The 15428-nt window shown below is 33.4% G+C and overlaps 1 protein-coding gene across 2 annotated transcripts; it reads right to left on the bottom strand.

The window, feature by feature from the left end:
- Window positions 1-6048: 6048 nt before the first annotated feature.
- Window positions 6049-11851, bottom strand: LOC129292604 (protein OSB2, chloroplastic-like). 2 transcript variants are annotated; one of them, XM_054930180.1, is made up of 8 exons: window positions 11386-11851; window positions 10404-10542; window positions 9905-9998; window positions 9065-9192; window positions 8792-8978; window positions 6892-6956; window positions 6594-6732; window positions 6049-6360 (listed from the first exon to the last, which is right to left on the bottom strand). In XM_054930180.1, the coding sequence occupies exons 1-7, from the start codon at window positions 11724-11726 to the stop codon at window positions 6610-6612; spliced, it is 1077 nt and encodes a 358-aa protein (XP_054786155.1). In that variant the 5' UTR covers window positions 11727-11851; the 3' UTR covers window positions 6049-6360; window positions 6594-6609. The 2 variants fall into 2 exon arrangements, with proteins under 2 accessions (XP_054786155.1, XP_054786156.1); XM_054930181.1 differs by having other exon boundaries at window positions 6622-6732.
- Window positions 11852-15428: the final 3577 nt, after the last annotated feature.

Raw genomic sequence — 15428 nt, 5'->3', positions numbered from 1 at the left:
AGCCCTATTAATAAATATATATCAACATACACAAAGATTCAGGGCCCAAAATATAAATCTAACATTCTCAACAAAGTGCAAGTGTGATGGCATGCATCCTAAAATTGGCAAATGTAACCTCCCTGAGGTTAAACCGCAATTAACTCTAAATTATGGTAATTTGGGATTTAACCCTCAGATGATTATCAAATTGTAAAGCTTAATAAAAAGGAATTTCTCAAAATTAAGTCAAAGGAATCCTAATTTTTCACAATTCAAATCTCAAACAAGATTTAAGGACTCTAGATCAGAGTTTTCAAAATAAAGCGGAAGCTTAAAAATCAATTGGGACCCAAATAATGAGTTTTAAAACTCAAACACAAAATTTTATACAGGAAATAACATGTGTGCCATGGCTTATGGCTCGTGTGCTGTGGCATGTCTCCTCTATGCCATACACCACGGCATGAGGAGTCATGTGCCGCGGCACATTACATGAAATTTGATAGATCAATGCTGTCATTTGACAGCATGGGGAGTGAATTTCTAACGTGTCCCAAATCTTTGTCCAATGTCCAATTGATGTGGTTTTGGTGTCTACACAGAGCTTTCTCCTAGCTCTATCCAATGGCACAGGTTTCACATTCAAACTCATTTTCTATAAAAAGTTGAACATGAAAACCCATTTTGACCACATTTTCACAAAATCTCCCAAATGGGGTGTCCCAACTCAACTACACGTGCCAATAGCCTACACCAACCCTCCGATCATACTCAATAGACTCTTGCGGACTCGTGCAATGCATCACACACAATCAAACGCACTTATGTCAAAAAACACCACTCAACCCCGATTTTCACAAAACATAAAATGGGAGGAAAAGTTGCACAAAATCAATAATTTCATTCCAAATTTCTCAAATTACAAATGTTTCTACTTGCACAAGTATTTTAACCCTATCCACGAGTTCACAACAAAAACTCACTAACCCAGGGCACAAAATACATTAGTTATACTTAAAATCATGCAAGTAGTACACAAGTCATGTCAATTAATCCTAATTGGCAATTACATTAACAAATTCACATGAAAGTAATAAAAGAGAGGCATATAGAGGATTACTCCACCAATCCTAAGCCTTTATATGTTTTCCCCAACTCGGATCTAATGAGCTAGGTCTTGAAAATGTTGAGAATTGAGAGGTGAGTACAACCATTTAGTAACCAAGTTTCACTTAACCCTTACAGTTACATATCAATTGTAAATAGATGCAATTAGGTAAATAAGCACATATATCACATAACACTAGGCCACGATTTACAAAACTAATAACTATATGATCAGGCTTGTCATAGAACACCATACCATGTTATTTCACAAGAACATAACATAGGGTCATAAAAATAACAACTATGCACCCTTAACATGTGTCAGACCATAAAACTAATAACCATGCAGCTGGACTTATATGCATGATCATATACCAGCCTTATATCCTCCTGTTACCTTTGACATGAAATTAGTTGCTATCATGTGGCTATGTCCTTCACGGACTAACCCAGCCTTCCACTTGTGAGGAGCTACTAGGCCAGGGTGAACTCACTCACTTATGTAATTCGGTTTCCCCTGATATTAACAACCATGGGATGTCATACCTCTAATCTAGCCTCATGAACTGGTGGAGACTATTTAGGTTTGAATCCTTCATAAAATAAGTAGGACAGTCTCGAATCAATCATGGGACAAGGCTACCTCCTGATTCCAATGGTTGGTGCCACGGCTAGTTCTCGATTCTAACGATTACTACCAATACCATGTGGATTTCCGCCAATCTACTCCTCTCCTTAGGTGAACTCTCGCCAATGATCATACTATGCACATATTTCACATAATATGTATTTTGACAAATGATTTATAACACATGAACTCACATAACTCAACACTCCACAATTTAACACATAGTATAACACAATTTTTCACCCATAGTAATAAATCATAATCAATTTAGCAAAACATCAAGGGATAGAATCAAGGTTTTATTTTCCAAAAATCATTTCACAAATCAAGTACTTGCCAATATACATAATCATTTTAACCCATAAATCACATTTCACAAATACAATTAATATATAATTATAAAAATTAAGTTTCTCCCGATTACCTCAAACTTTTAAGAGGTCAAAGGTTTACCCCTCACTATACCAACTTCCCAAAGCTTCAACAAGCTCGAGTGGTGCCAAAATGAACCTCTATACATTCAAACCACAATAACATCATCATTGTCTAACTTTTAAAGCTTCATTAACATAAAACTCCACATACATTATTTTTAACTAACTCATAATTACTACTTATTCATACCCAATGGCTTATTAAATTTCATCAATGCACCTTATCATTAGTAACACCTTAAACCATTATTAATGCATATTAAACACTCCTAACTACCATTTTTATGACAATTTTTGGATAATAAATGCTCCCATGGGTCATCCACTTCTAAAATCCTTAATGTGGTGTTCCAATACATTAAATAACTCCTATTATACTTATTTTAACCAGTGAAATTGAACCTATACTCTTATGGATCGAAAATCCATCTCCCAACTCAAATCCTACCATAAATCATTACAAATGAGGGAGAGAAAGGAAGAAGAAGGAACCATAATCTTACCTTGGGTGTTTGGGAGTTTCAATCTAGCCTCAAGAGTACCTAATGTTGTGCCCTAGCGGAGCCAAAGTCAAGCTCTTTGTTTCCTTCTTTTCTCTTTTGTTTTTGTGCAGCACACGAACTGATTTATCAAAATTTTGGCCGTGCGCCACGGCACACGATGCTTTTCGCTACGGCACATGGCACAGAGGAGCTCGTTATGTTTAAATTGTCTTTGTGCACCACAGCAAACCAACCAAGCGTTGTAACATGTGGCATAAAAAATAATTTTTCACTTTTTCTTCTTCTTTCCTTGCCCGGGTGGCCTGTCATCAATTCGGACCCACTTCTAGGGCTGAAATCACATCAATTATGCCAAGTTAAGCCCCTTTGGCCACACACCTCCTTAACTCACTAATTACCCTCATTAGGTGAATGAATCAGGGTTAAAATTTTTCAGATGTTACAGCGAACATATGTTATTACACAAAATAAACTAAGCTAGAGGCATACAGAAAGGAATATGCTAATTCCTAGACTCTTTAGGCTTCTCCCTCTTAGCACCAGAGCTAGAGCCTGAAAAATGTTAAATGAAAGGGGTGAGTTTAACTACTTAGTAACCAAAGTTAAACCTACCCTAAGCAATTATATATCAATTATAAACCAAGTACATGCATAAGGAACCAAGTATGTAAAACAAACTCACATGTATCATAACTTGTCATTTATTATTAAATAACTTCTTTATCTCTCACAAACTAGGTGTATTGTCATCATATTCTCAGATATATGACATAATCTATTATTCAAGCAATTTGCTACCACTTAAAACGTGTGACACTTCATATATTTACTTAGGCAATGATCAGCCAACCTTATATCCTCCTTATTTCCTCAAACTGAAATTGTGGATTATAACACTGACTAGGGCTTTGTCCGTGTGACTGGACTACCCAAACTCACCAATTGTGAGGTGTAACCCTGTCAAAGATCACAAGACTAACTCTTGGACCATGGCTTCTCCCATTCTCAAATCCTTGGGGTGTCTCATACCTTAGGCTATTCTTCTCATTAAACTGGTAGAGATAGCTAAGTTCTAGTCCCTCGACAAATTATGAGACAGTTCCTCAACAAACTATGGGACAAGGCTATACCTCAGTGCACCGGAGGGTAGCCTAAATACTATATAGATTTTTCTCTACTCCCAATCCATAGGCAAACTCCTGCCACTAATCATGCCATAATCAATTACTCACTCGTTTTTACTTTTTCGTTTTCATATACTCATTATTACAACAATCACGTTGGGCTCACGACCATACACTATCCAATTATGTATTCTTATCATTTTCTCAAAATCCATTTCTCATGAACACACATCTATCTCACATAATCATCACATTCATTTTTCTAAGGACATATGCATGTTCATATTTAAAAAGATCTTAATTAGGCATTTGCATTTCAAGCCACAATAACCTTATGCATATTCAATTTTTCATATACTCCATGCTTTTCACATTGAAAATCAACCCATGCATGTAACATTCACAATTCACATTTAACAATCAATTAACATATAACTATCCAAAGTAAGGATTCTCCGATTACCTCAAACCTTTAGAGGTCAAAGGTTTACCCTTCAATCTATTAACTTTCAAGCTTGAATTTTTCAATCCAATAGGTGACCAAGAGCCAAATACTATAATTAATCAAGTTAAATTTCATCAACATTACCATCTCAAACATTTAAACCCTCAATCTTCACTTAAATCCTCATTAATGGCATCACAATCTTTCAACCACCCATAATAAATGAGATTTTTGGATATTAATGGTGCCCAACAATCCAAGACACCAATACTCATTATACCTAAGTTTAGATACTCTAATCTATTCCCATTAACTCTATTTGAGTCAATAAATTCAAACAATTTGGACCGTCAAAGCCTCGCCTCTTCTTGTTGATGGGAAGGGTAAAGGAAGTCTGGAGAGGAAGTGGGTTAGACATGCTGATGATTGGGTAAAACTCAATATGTATAGAATGAGTAGAGGGTATTCAGGGAGGGCAAGTTGTGGTGGCATGCTAAGAAATCATGAAGGAGAGTAGTTGTTTGGGGGGGGGGGGTTCACAGCATATATGGGGTGGTGCTCGGCATTGCAAACAAAATGGTGGGGTTCATATAAGGGGTTTCTCTTAGCATAGGAACATGGGATCCGAAAGTTGCAGGTGGAGGTAGACTCGTTAGAGATCGTGAATCGTCTTAAGGGGAAGATGAAGGCTGGAAACTTTGTTGATCATCAGATGATGGAGATTGAGAGGTTGTTAGGTAGAGTTGGGAGGTTCGTTTGAGCCATGTTCATCGAACTGGGAATCATTGTGCAGATTTGCTTGCAAAGTGAAGCCTGGATTTGCAGATCTCCTTTTGCGTCTAGAATGAGGTGCCAGCGTGAGTTGAAGCATCATTTTGGCTGGATATGGAGAAGTCAAAGACAACCTTTGATCCTAGTTAAGCTTGGTTCGTTTTTGGGTTCTGTTTGGTGCTTTTTTTTTTTAGGATGGTATTTTAGCCTGTTTCGCTATTTAGGCCATTGGGCCTCTTTTACTTGCCCAAAAAAACAACACTATAATATTTTAAAACATCACGTATGAATTTTAATGAAGATACCATACAACCTGACATTTAAGCATCAATGATCAGTGGTATATTGGCGCGAGCATGATTGATAAATAAAACTATAATTTTTTTTAAAAAAGTTATATATTAGTTTCATGAAGCATATTTATGTAAATAAATAAATCTTGTAAAATTTATAAACTACAGTCAAACCCTTTGAAATTTAAAGGTAACTTGAAATTGAGATGTAAAGAAAATATTACTAACTTGTAATGTATAATCAATTTAACTATTGAATATATAAAATTATAGTTGTAAAAAATTAAATTAATAATTATAAATTACTAATAAAGTAATTATAATTGATTGATGATAAACTTTATTAGTAATGTATAATTAATTTAAACATTAAATACGTAAAGTTTTAATTTTAAAATATTGAAAATAATTGTAAATTACTGAAAGATAGTTGTAAATAATTAATGTTAAATTTTATTAATAATACATGATCAGTTTAACTATTACATATATAAAATTATAATTATAAAATGTCAAAATGATAATTATAAATTTTAATAAAATAGTAGTATATAATTAATTTTAAACTTATAAAGCATAATTAATTTAATAATTGAATATATAAATTAATAATATAAAATTATGGATTGCCAATAAATCAATTATAAATTACTTGATTGATATAATATATTTTTTAATAATGACATTATTGCCTTTGCACTCCAAATTCCAATGACACTCATCTCTCAAAGAATTGACTGAAATTTTTGAATTTCAAAAAATTTATTTATAAATAAATTTGCTCCACAAACTTATATGTAATTTTTCCCTTTTTTCTTTTTGGATTAACAAGATTTCCTCTAGTTCCCTGTAAATCAATCGTAAACCTTGTACAAATTGTTCACAGTTGGGGTTGGGGGTCAGAGAGACTACAGACTTGATAACCATTTCCCTTTGGAATTGCAAAGATCATAATAGAATTCACATTTGCCCCATGCATCAACCTAACATCAAGTGCGCAGGAGATCCAACATTGTCTCAAACTTCTAACAATCATCATAATTGCCCATGAGAAACAGTTTCTACATCGATTCCTGAGCAAATCAATCCTGAAGATATCAGTATAACGGGAAATCTCATACAAATTCTAATTACCATAAAGTCCCATGGAATCAACTTACCCTCAAGTCCCAAATCCTTTATTTATTAAAAAAATTTTATGTATAATTTCATGGGATCTTATGGAAATTAGAATCTCTGAGGGACTTTGCAGTGATTTTCCCTCCAAAAAAAAAAAAAACAGAGAGAGAGAGAGAATGCTTCCAACCAGGTTTTGTTCGGTGTTAAGTTCTCACTTTTTTCGCCTTTACAGGCGGCAACTTTGGCAATACCCAACTTGGGGAACTACTAAGCCACAATGCTTCACCGGTTTCTTTGTGCTTGAAGTCAGGATATCTTTCATTTTTCTGATAATCAAAAGGAATGACAAACAATATCCAATACATAAACTGAGTGTTTGACATTACAATAACAAGCCTTCTGCATTATCTATACAACTGTAACAACGTCATGCAAATTTTCACCAAAATGAAACAACAAAAAAATAACTGAGAAACCAAGGTTACCTTATTTGATCTATTATCCCACCATTTATCTGGGTTTTCCACCACGTCTCTCCAACTTGCATCATCTATACCAAGTGGAAGTACATGACCTCAAAACATATTGATGTACCATGAACGAATACTAAGAATAAGAATCACATATTCACATATATTCATAACGTATTTATAATATGAAAAGCAGAGTCTGTCATTGGAGATTTATGGTTTATTTATATTAATTTCTGGTTTTAAATTCAGTCATTTGGCTCTTAGGGAAACATATCCCATCGTAGGATGAATATTTATTTCTTGTCTTGAATTAGAATACCTGAGCCTTATGCTAAAATTTCCCAGGCCATAAGTTTCAATTATTTGTCCTAGTAAAATTAGGGTTTGATGTGGAATGGGAAAGGGGAAGAGAGAGAAGCAAGAAAGGAGAGAGAAACCAGATGAATTGAGGGAGGAGAGAACAAGAGGGAGAGAGTGATCACAAATATTCAATTTTATTCAAGTCATCAAAAGGTCTAAAAAAAAAAAAAAAGCTCTATTTATATAGCTCTAACCCTGAACCTAATAATAAAAAGATAATAGGTCTCAATACTTAGATAAAAGTTCACCCTAATAGCATAAAAGATTACATCTATTCGAAACAAATCCTAATCCAAATCAAAATCTAAAAGGTAATTCTAATTAAAACAAAAAAGAAAGAAATCCTAACAATCTAAAAGATATCATAAAATCAATCTAATATTCTAGGATTTCTTACTCCTAATAGGCTACTAGAGTCTCCCATCTCCCTTGCTTGAAAAAATTCTCCTTCAAAGAGTAGAGCTGCTGATACTTCAAGATAGTTGGATGATGTGGGAAACCATTCAGTGATCAAAGTAATTAACAGTCAATGCTGGCAATGATTCTTGCGGGAGGATTGGATCGAATGTCAAGAGCTATGTAAATTTAAAATAGACGATGTATGTAATGGTCCGTTGAGTTTCCTGGAGACAGCAGGGAGACAACTAGGCTTTGGTACCAATTGATGTAAAACAACAAAGAAGAGGAAGAGAGAGAGAAGCAATAAAGAAGAGAGAACCAGATGAACTGAGGGAGAAGAGAACCAGAGGGAGAAATTGATCACAAAATCCTCAATTTTATTCATTTTACCAAAAGGCCTAACAAACAAATAAGCTCTAACTTTATTTACAGAGCTCTAACCCTAAGCCTAATAATAAAAGATAGTCTAAAGAGATCTCAATAGTTAAATAAAAGTTTACCCAAGTAATTTAAAAGATCACATTTATTCAAATCGAATCCAAATCCAAATTAAATCTAAAAAGTAATTCTAATAAAACAAGAAATCTGATGAATATAAAAGGTAACAAAATCAATAATAATATTATAGGTTTCTTACTCCTAGTAGGAGTCTGCCATCATCCTTCAGGTTCTTTTAGATCATATAGAAACATAAAATTGTCTTAGAATGGCATTGAATATAGTCAAAGGAACAGGTTGCAATATTCATGTCTTGAGAATCATGTGTTTTGCTATAGATTAAATATTGTATATTGATATCGATATATTAATTCTTTCCATTCCATATCACATGTTTTTCAGGCGAAGTGGGGATTGTAGTAGGAGATGAGGAATCCTGAGATTAATGTTGCAAAGATGGGAAAAAAAAATGAACATATAAGGAAATGAAAGTGCCAGAGATCTTTAAACTTTTCAGCAAACATAATGTAGAGAACATATCAAGGCTATAAAAAATTAAAAAGCACATTCTTCTCTATCTAGATACAAACTCAAGTAGCCAAAAACTGAGAGTAGCTTTGAAGTTTAAATTAACTCTATTCACACCAATAATGATTAGGTTGCATCAGAATTAGGAAGATCCAACCACAAGAACATGAAGTGTATTCATACAGACCTTTCTGTTCATTTCCTTGTTTGGATTTCAGATCCGAACCATTCTGTTCCTTTGCTTGCTTGGATTTCAGAATCAAAGCATCAAATTCCAATCCTTCAAGTTCAGAAAGAACCCATATTGGGGCCCTATCAAGCCACAGTGAGAGAGTCCCATCCTTGCGCTTGAAATCAGGGAACTTAAAATTTACCTATTATATATATTTGAAAAAAAATGAGGCTTCCCAGAACATATCAGTCAGAGAAAAATAACAAGTTAAAGGCCACCAATCACTACCAATTGTTTGCGCTTACTGTCACGGCAATCCCACCATTGCTTAGGATCTTTCAGAAGTTCTCTCCAAGAACTCAACAAAGGGTCAGAGCCAGAGTTCTTTGTACAGCCAGAATTCTTCTTTGTGCTGTCTGTAAATATACACAACAATCACAACAACAACAACGGGCCTTTATAAATCAGATAAAAATGTTAGATCACTCAGTGTGTTAAGCTTATCACTTGCTAAGATAGACTCAACATAATGTCAAAAACTTTCATGTTCGTTTTTATTGCCAAGCAGCAGAACAGCACAAACTTCAATGTAAAAGCAGATGATGGTGCTACAAGCTTAGACAGACAAACAAGTGGTCATGCCATTTTAATACCATCACAACATTATATAGTCTTGGTTTTCCTAATATTTGACAGCGATGTCGGAATGGCAAAGTAAAAAATGGTGAGACAGTTTTATGGTATAGAATTCACTCTCTGTGTTGCGCATTAATGATAACTAAATGTGAGAAAAGACATCCATAAACAAATCTTCACAAAAGAAAGGGCTTTGCAATTGTCACAAGCATTCATAAAAACATGATTCCTCAACATAAGAAAATAATAATTATTGACTGTAACATATACATGCTATTTTGTCCAACTGTCTTGCTTCATGCTACTATAATATTGTATATTATACAGTATTGCTAATACTAGTACACATACATTTGATGCTAATGACCCATGCTACAATATTAAATATTTGGAATATTTGATTCTAACTGCTTGCATATTCTTATTATTTTCATCTCATCCCCAATTTTCCATATCAAGAGAGAGCAATATTAACCAGAAGCAACAGATTACCAGATGAATCTGAGATTCCCTGTTGCTTTGAAGCTGCAGATATTTCCTTCACTAAAGGATATCCATGGACAAAGTTGAGGCTTTGTGCCAAAACCTAATATGATTAAACCAAAGACGTGAACATGATATATTCAATCTAACAGCTTTCAAGCATGTGTAATAGGGCCCCAAATGCATGAGATAAACGTATTGAACAAATGGTAACTTTCTTGTTATCTCCATTGGTAAACAAATATGAGATCAACTTAAATTATGACAACACAAATAGCTTCAAAAGTTGCAAAATTAAAACTTACTCTAATAGACAATGACAATAACAAGCCTTATCCCAATAGGTGGGGTCACCTACATGGATTGCACAATGCTATTGTGCTCTATCAACAACTAAACCTTTGAAAAAATTGTTAATCAAGAGATCTTATTCAACAACTTCCACAGTCACAATTAATTATGGCATCCAATATTGCACGTGAACATAAGGGTTCCGATTGGAATATACCTGAACATTGCTTTGGCCTTTACTTTCATTTGAATAAGATGAACCTGCACTGAGCTCTCCAGCAATATGTATGTAGTCATTTTGTTTCAGATGGCAAGCAGCAACATGAGCCAAATCCCCCTCAAATTTTACTGGAATCCTTATATAATGAGAAAGGAAACAGATATGAACTCAAAAGTGGATGGAACTAAAGAGAATCCTGATGACCATATTTCAACATTTCCATGACTAAATTGATGTAGCAAGTACCAAAAAAAAATTAAAACAATTTTCAGATAAAAGAAGAAATTAGATTTAGACACCAGTTATATAACTTGTAATAAGATATAACTTCACCTCATGTATCTCCTAATATAAGAACAATGTAATCAATGTTGGCCTTTAGACAACTTAGCTAATCTTCCGACACATTGAAACATTTGAGTTTTAGAACAATGTAATCAGTGTTGGCCTTAAATAAATGAATGTCCAGTATCAATTTGGTTTTAGAGCATGAATCTGACAATTCCTACAAATGTAAGAACTTATCCGATGAAGAACAAGTAGGAAACACGCATTAGGACATGCCCTTTATCTAAATCATTTTCCTATTAATCAACTTTAGCTAGTTGTTAAAAAGCAAGAAATACTCCCACTGTTGCGAAACTTGGAATCTATTTATTATGGTATGATATACCTCATCTATCAATTTTTCCATGGCTTCAACTTGTGCCAATAATTCTATAGAACACTGCATCACTTAGAGCTACCCGTCAATAAAAAGAAAATGAATCATGAACCAATAGTATTTTCACCAATGTGGCACATATATTTACTGAGTAAATAATGGTGTTCACATCATGATAGATGATTTCAACTAACATAAACGACAGATATGCATTGAAATATTAATAAAACTACCATCGAAACCACACAATTTTTTATTTTTTATTTTTAACAATATGCATCTCAGTGAGGGCATGGAAAACAGAAGTTTACCTACCAAAGATGGGAAGAATCAGAAGTGAGCTCCCGTATAATAACGGTGGTAGCCCAAGTCTTGCCATCGGGAGAAGTTTGAAGCTGAACTGGCATATGGATTTGACCAATGAGGTTGACGAAATTGGCAGCCCTGGGCTGATACGGAATCTCTGTGGGCCTCTGTCTTTCAGAAACGGCGACGTCTTTTGAAGGGGCCGAAGGTTCTTCGACGCGTTTGGATCTCCGTCGAGGGGCGGCAGTAGCATAGGACTGAGGAATGAAGGCTGTGGGATGTGAAACAAGGCGTTCCGTCGCAGTGGCCGAAGAAGCAAGCACTCGTGATGCTCGGCGCAGTGCATTCATTTCGAAATTACAGAGAGCTATGAAGAAGAAGACAGCGAAGAGGTTTTAGCAAAACCCTCAACTAGGAACAATGCACTTCCACATCTCTTCTCAAGATCATCGCATACCTCTCCAACTTCGACCGCGATGTGTACTTCAGACTTGGGAGGCACCTCGGTTTTCAATAATAATAATAATAATAATAATAATAATAATAATAATAATAATTTGCTCAATAATAATAATAATAATAATAATAATAATAATAATAAACATTAACACTCTTCTTTTACCAAAGACAAATAAAGCTATCTAACTAACACACTCTTCTTTTACCAAAGACAAATAAAGCCCCTCCCCTCCCCTTCAAAACCTTTTCTCCAAATTGGGGGGGAGTTCCCCTCCCCTCCCTTCTCTCCTCTCCTCTCATTTTCTCTTCCTTTTCCTCCCTTCCTCTTGAACCAAACAAGCACTTAGTCGTGATTGAGAGAGAGCCTGAGTTAATTTCCCAAACCTGAACCCTATCTTTCCTCTCCATCGTTTTTTTTTTCGTTGTCGCCGATGACAGTGGGGCATCCATTATCACCATTAGAGATCTGGCTAGCCCTTGATTGAGAAAAAGGCTTTGGTGTGAACGTTATCTTGCTTGTTAATAAATATTATTTGTGTGTTAAACTGCCGCTTGTGGAGAAAATATATGTATATTTGGCTACAATGATCCTATTACGGTACCATAATGATATTATAGTTCTTAACATAAAGGATGAATGTATATGGTTGTGTTCAGTGATATGAGTTGGTATCCATAAACTTGCAAGAAAAGTCGCACGCTCAGAACTCTACTAATGATATATACTTAGGATTTGCAGCACCTGAATGCTATGTTAGTATGTAAAGATTGGAAATATAGTCTTTAAACTTGTTAGAATGATTAGTCCAGGGCTAAGAATATGAAAAGAAAGTTGATCTCTTCTTTGGATGCACATGTAACGAAAGATATGTGTGTATGTGGTGGGGTATGTAGCATTTATAGTAGAATAGATAATTCATTATTTGAATGCTAGAATTGTATATCTTGGAGAGAGATTAATTATGGCTCTTTCTTTTGCATTCAAGCATTTTTTTAGTGAGATTTTTGTGAAAGGATTGATAAAGGATATACCGCATTACTATTTTACCAGGATCTTTGTTTTTATTTGAAGAGTTCTATAGCTGTTTATAGATGTGTTTGCATGTCATCATAAAGGAATCCAGCAAGAATTTGACCTGCTTCATCATTTGGGATTGGATTAAATTATTTTGCGTGTGATGTTCTATTAGGTACCATCTGAAACTTGCGTGTATCATGGTTATCTTGTCATGATTTTTACAAGTACTGGGAACAAATTGTTGTGCAATGTAAGATCAATACAAGATTGAAATACATTTACATTTTGTGGAATAAAGTGTTTGAAAGATGCATAGAACTACAAAAGAAGTCAATGATAAATTATCTTACCTGAAATCTTAATTTGATTCCTGTTAGTAATCTATTATTTTAATATATTTGTATATAAATATGCGTGTATATAAATATATATGTGTAATGTATAACATCCCAATTTAAATTTTAATAGTTAATTTGAGTCAATAGAAATTTAAAAAAAATAATATTTAGAGGTAAGAAAATTTGTAAGAGATGATTATTAAATCTAACTTAGGATATAATTCTAAAAAAATTTAAAAAAATATTATTAAATTATTATTATAATAAAAAAAGGGAAAACGTATTAAAAAAAAGGGAAAGAAAAAGAATAAATTGCTTTCAGTGCCGTGTCATGATTACATAAAATAATAAAAAAAAAGGGAAGAGAGAGGAAAGAAGAAATAATATAAAAAAAAAGATGTGAGACCCACTGAATTTTTATAAAACTCACCCGTTTCCTTTCATTTCTTCAATTCTTTTCCTGCGCGCGAGCTAAGGCGGAGAGAAGCGAGTTGCCGGTGCGAAATATCTAAATTTTTAAGGTAAGAGTTTTTAATAAGATATTTAGGGTGTGATTTTAAGCTTTTTAAGACTAAGTAAGTGTTCTAAAAATTTTTCTTAGTCATCCTTCTTCTTTGATTTCTGAGTTTGTAGTGGTAGAAAATTTAAGATTTGGAAGAGGGATGAATTTATGTTGAATAAATATGATTTTTGAGGTTGTCAATAGTATAATAAATGTTCTAGAGTATAAATTTATTGATGATCTTTGAATCTGTAGCTTATGGATCAAATTCTAAACTAGATCTGAAAATATATGTTGATTTATTGAGGTTTAGATGATTATTTGGGATGAGAAATGAATTATTATGGTTATAGGATTATGATTCTAAGCTAGAGACTCAATTTTTAATTTTTGGGTATTTTAGGTACGAATTTATGAAATAAAAAGAAAATTTTGATAATAGAAATTAGTTTAGAAGTTGATTTTTAGATTATTAATATTTATTGATAATTAAAAGAGGAGTTAAAAATTTTACTTAATAGTATTAACTATAGATTTGTATTAAGATTGAGATTAAGAATTATGTTATATTTTTAATTCTATTATTAGAATTATTTTATTAGTTTCAAAAATTGAAACTAATATTTATAAATAATATGTTATTTGTAGATTGTATTACTGGTGAAGATTGTGATGAAAGAGAAATTTTAAGGAATAATTTATTGAAAAAGCCACAAGGTAACCATGTTTTTAATTTGTGATTAGTGTTACTTCATGTTAATTAGGTGATTATTGAGAAAATTATGAATTTTGTAATATTGTATAATTGTGCAATATTATTATGAATTTGTTTAATTATTGTGGGAGGTGTTGGGAGACTTGCTATTATTGTTGTATTTATGTGCCACGTCCTATTGGAGCTCAATAAGTGGCTTGTAAGGGCTCGGGCTAATCTACCTTTGGCCAGTAATTTAGCACCGAGTGAGGGCTACGGCTCGAGGTTAATGGAGGGATATAAGGATGGTTGTTTGTGTATATTGTAATATTTCTTATATTTGTTGAAATTATATTATTTTTAATTCTCACTTAGTAAGCACACACTTAACTGTTTGTATACACTATCATAAATTGGCTTTGGTTACTGGGACTTTTGAGTCTTATTATGTGGTTAACAATTTTCAGGAGAAGAGCCACGAGTGACACGTGGAGGAGTCCCAGAGGCTTAGTGGTATAGATCCACTGTCTCTTTTGGGTATTTAATTTATGATTTATAATGTGTTATATTGCCAATATTAGGGCTTTTTGTTTATTGTCAATTATATGAATATATAAATGTAATTATACCTTTCAAACTATTTCTATTTTTGGTACAATTTGAATGACTGTAATTTTAATATTTGGTTTACTTTGGATTGGTTAAAATGGCATGATTATAATGCCAAATAACTGGCTTGTGTTGAAAATTTATTAAATTGCTTATTTTACTCGTTGGGAGTATAAAGATGGACAAATGTGATTTAGTTTACTTGTTGGGAGTATAAGGATGGACAAATGTGATTTAGCCTAATGGCATGTGGGAGATAAAAATTTATCTAAAATGTTATAGTGTGTGAGTTGAAGCCAATTATAAAATATTTTATATTAAAATTATTGATATAAAAATGTGTTGGGTGGCTGTAACTCAACTATGGTTGAGTTAAATTATTTAAAAAAAAAATTTGGTGTGTTACATAATGCAATGCACTTGAGAGGACGT

Source organism: Prosopis cineraria, unplaced genomic scaffold, assembly GCF_029017545.1.
Source record: "Prosopis cineraria cultivar Desert tree isolate PC_DT_omini unplaced genomic scaffold, ASM2901754v1 PC14, whole genome shotgun sequence".
NCBI classification, from domain to species: domain Eukaryota; kingdom Viridiplantae; phylum Streptophyta; class Magnoliopsida; order Fabales; family Fabaceae; genus Prosopis; species Prosopis cineraria.
Note: the sequence above shows the minus strand (reverse complement) of the source record. Positions and strands in the feature narration are given on the sequence as shown.

Coding starts and splice junctions, on each gene's coding strand:
- LOC129292604 (XM_054930180.1), bottom strand. CDS start 11,726: ATGAATGCACTGCGCCGAGCATCACGAGTGCTTGCTTCTTCGGCCACT. Junction 10,543..11,385: donor TCTGATTCTTCCCATCTTTG/GTAGGTAAACTT, acceptor TCATTATATAAG/GATTCCAGTAAAATTTGAGG. Junction 6,733..6,891: donor GGGATAATAGATCAAATAAG/GTAACCTTGGTT, acceptor TTTGATTATCAG/AAAAATGAAAGATATCCTGA.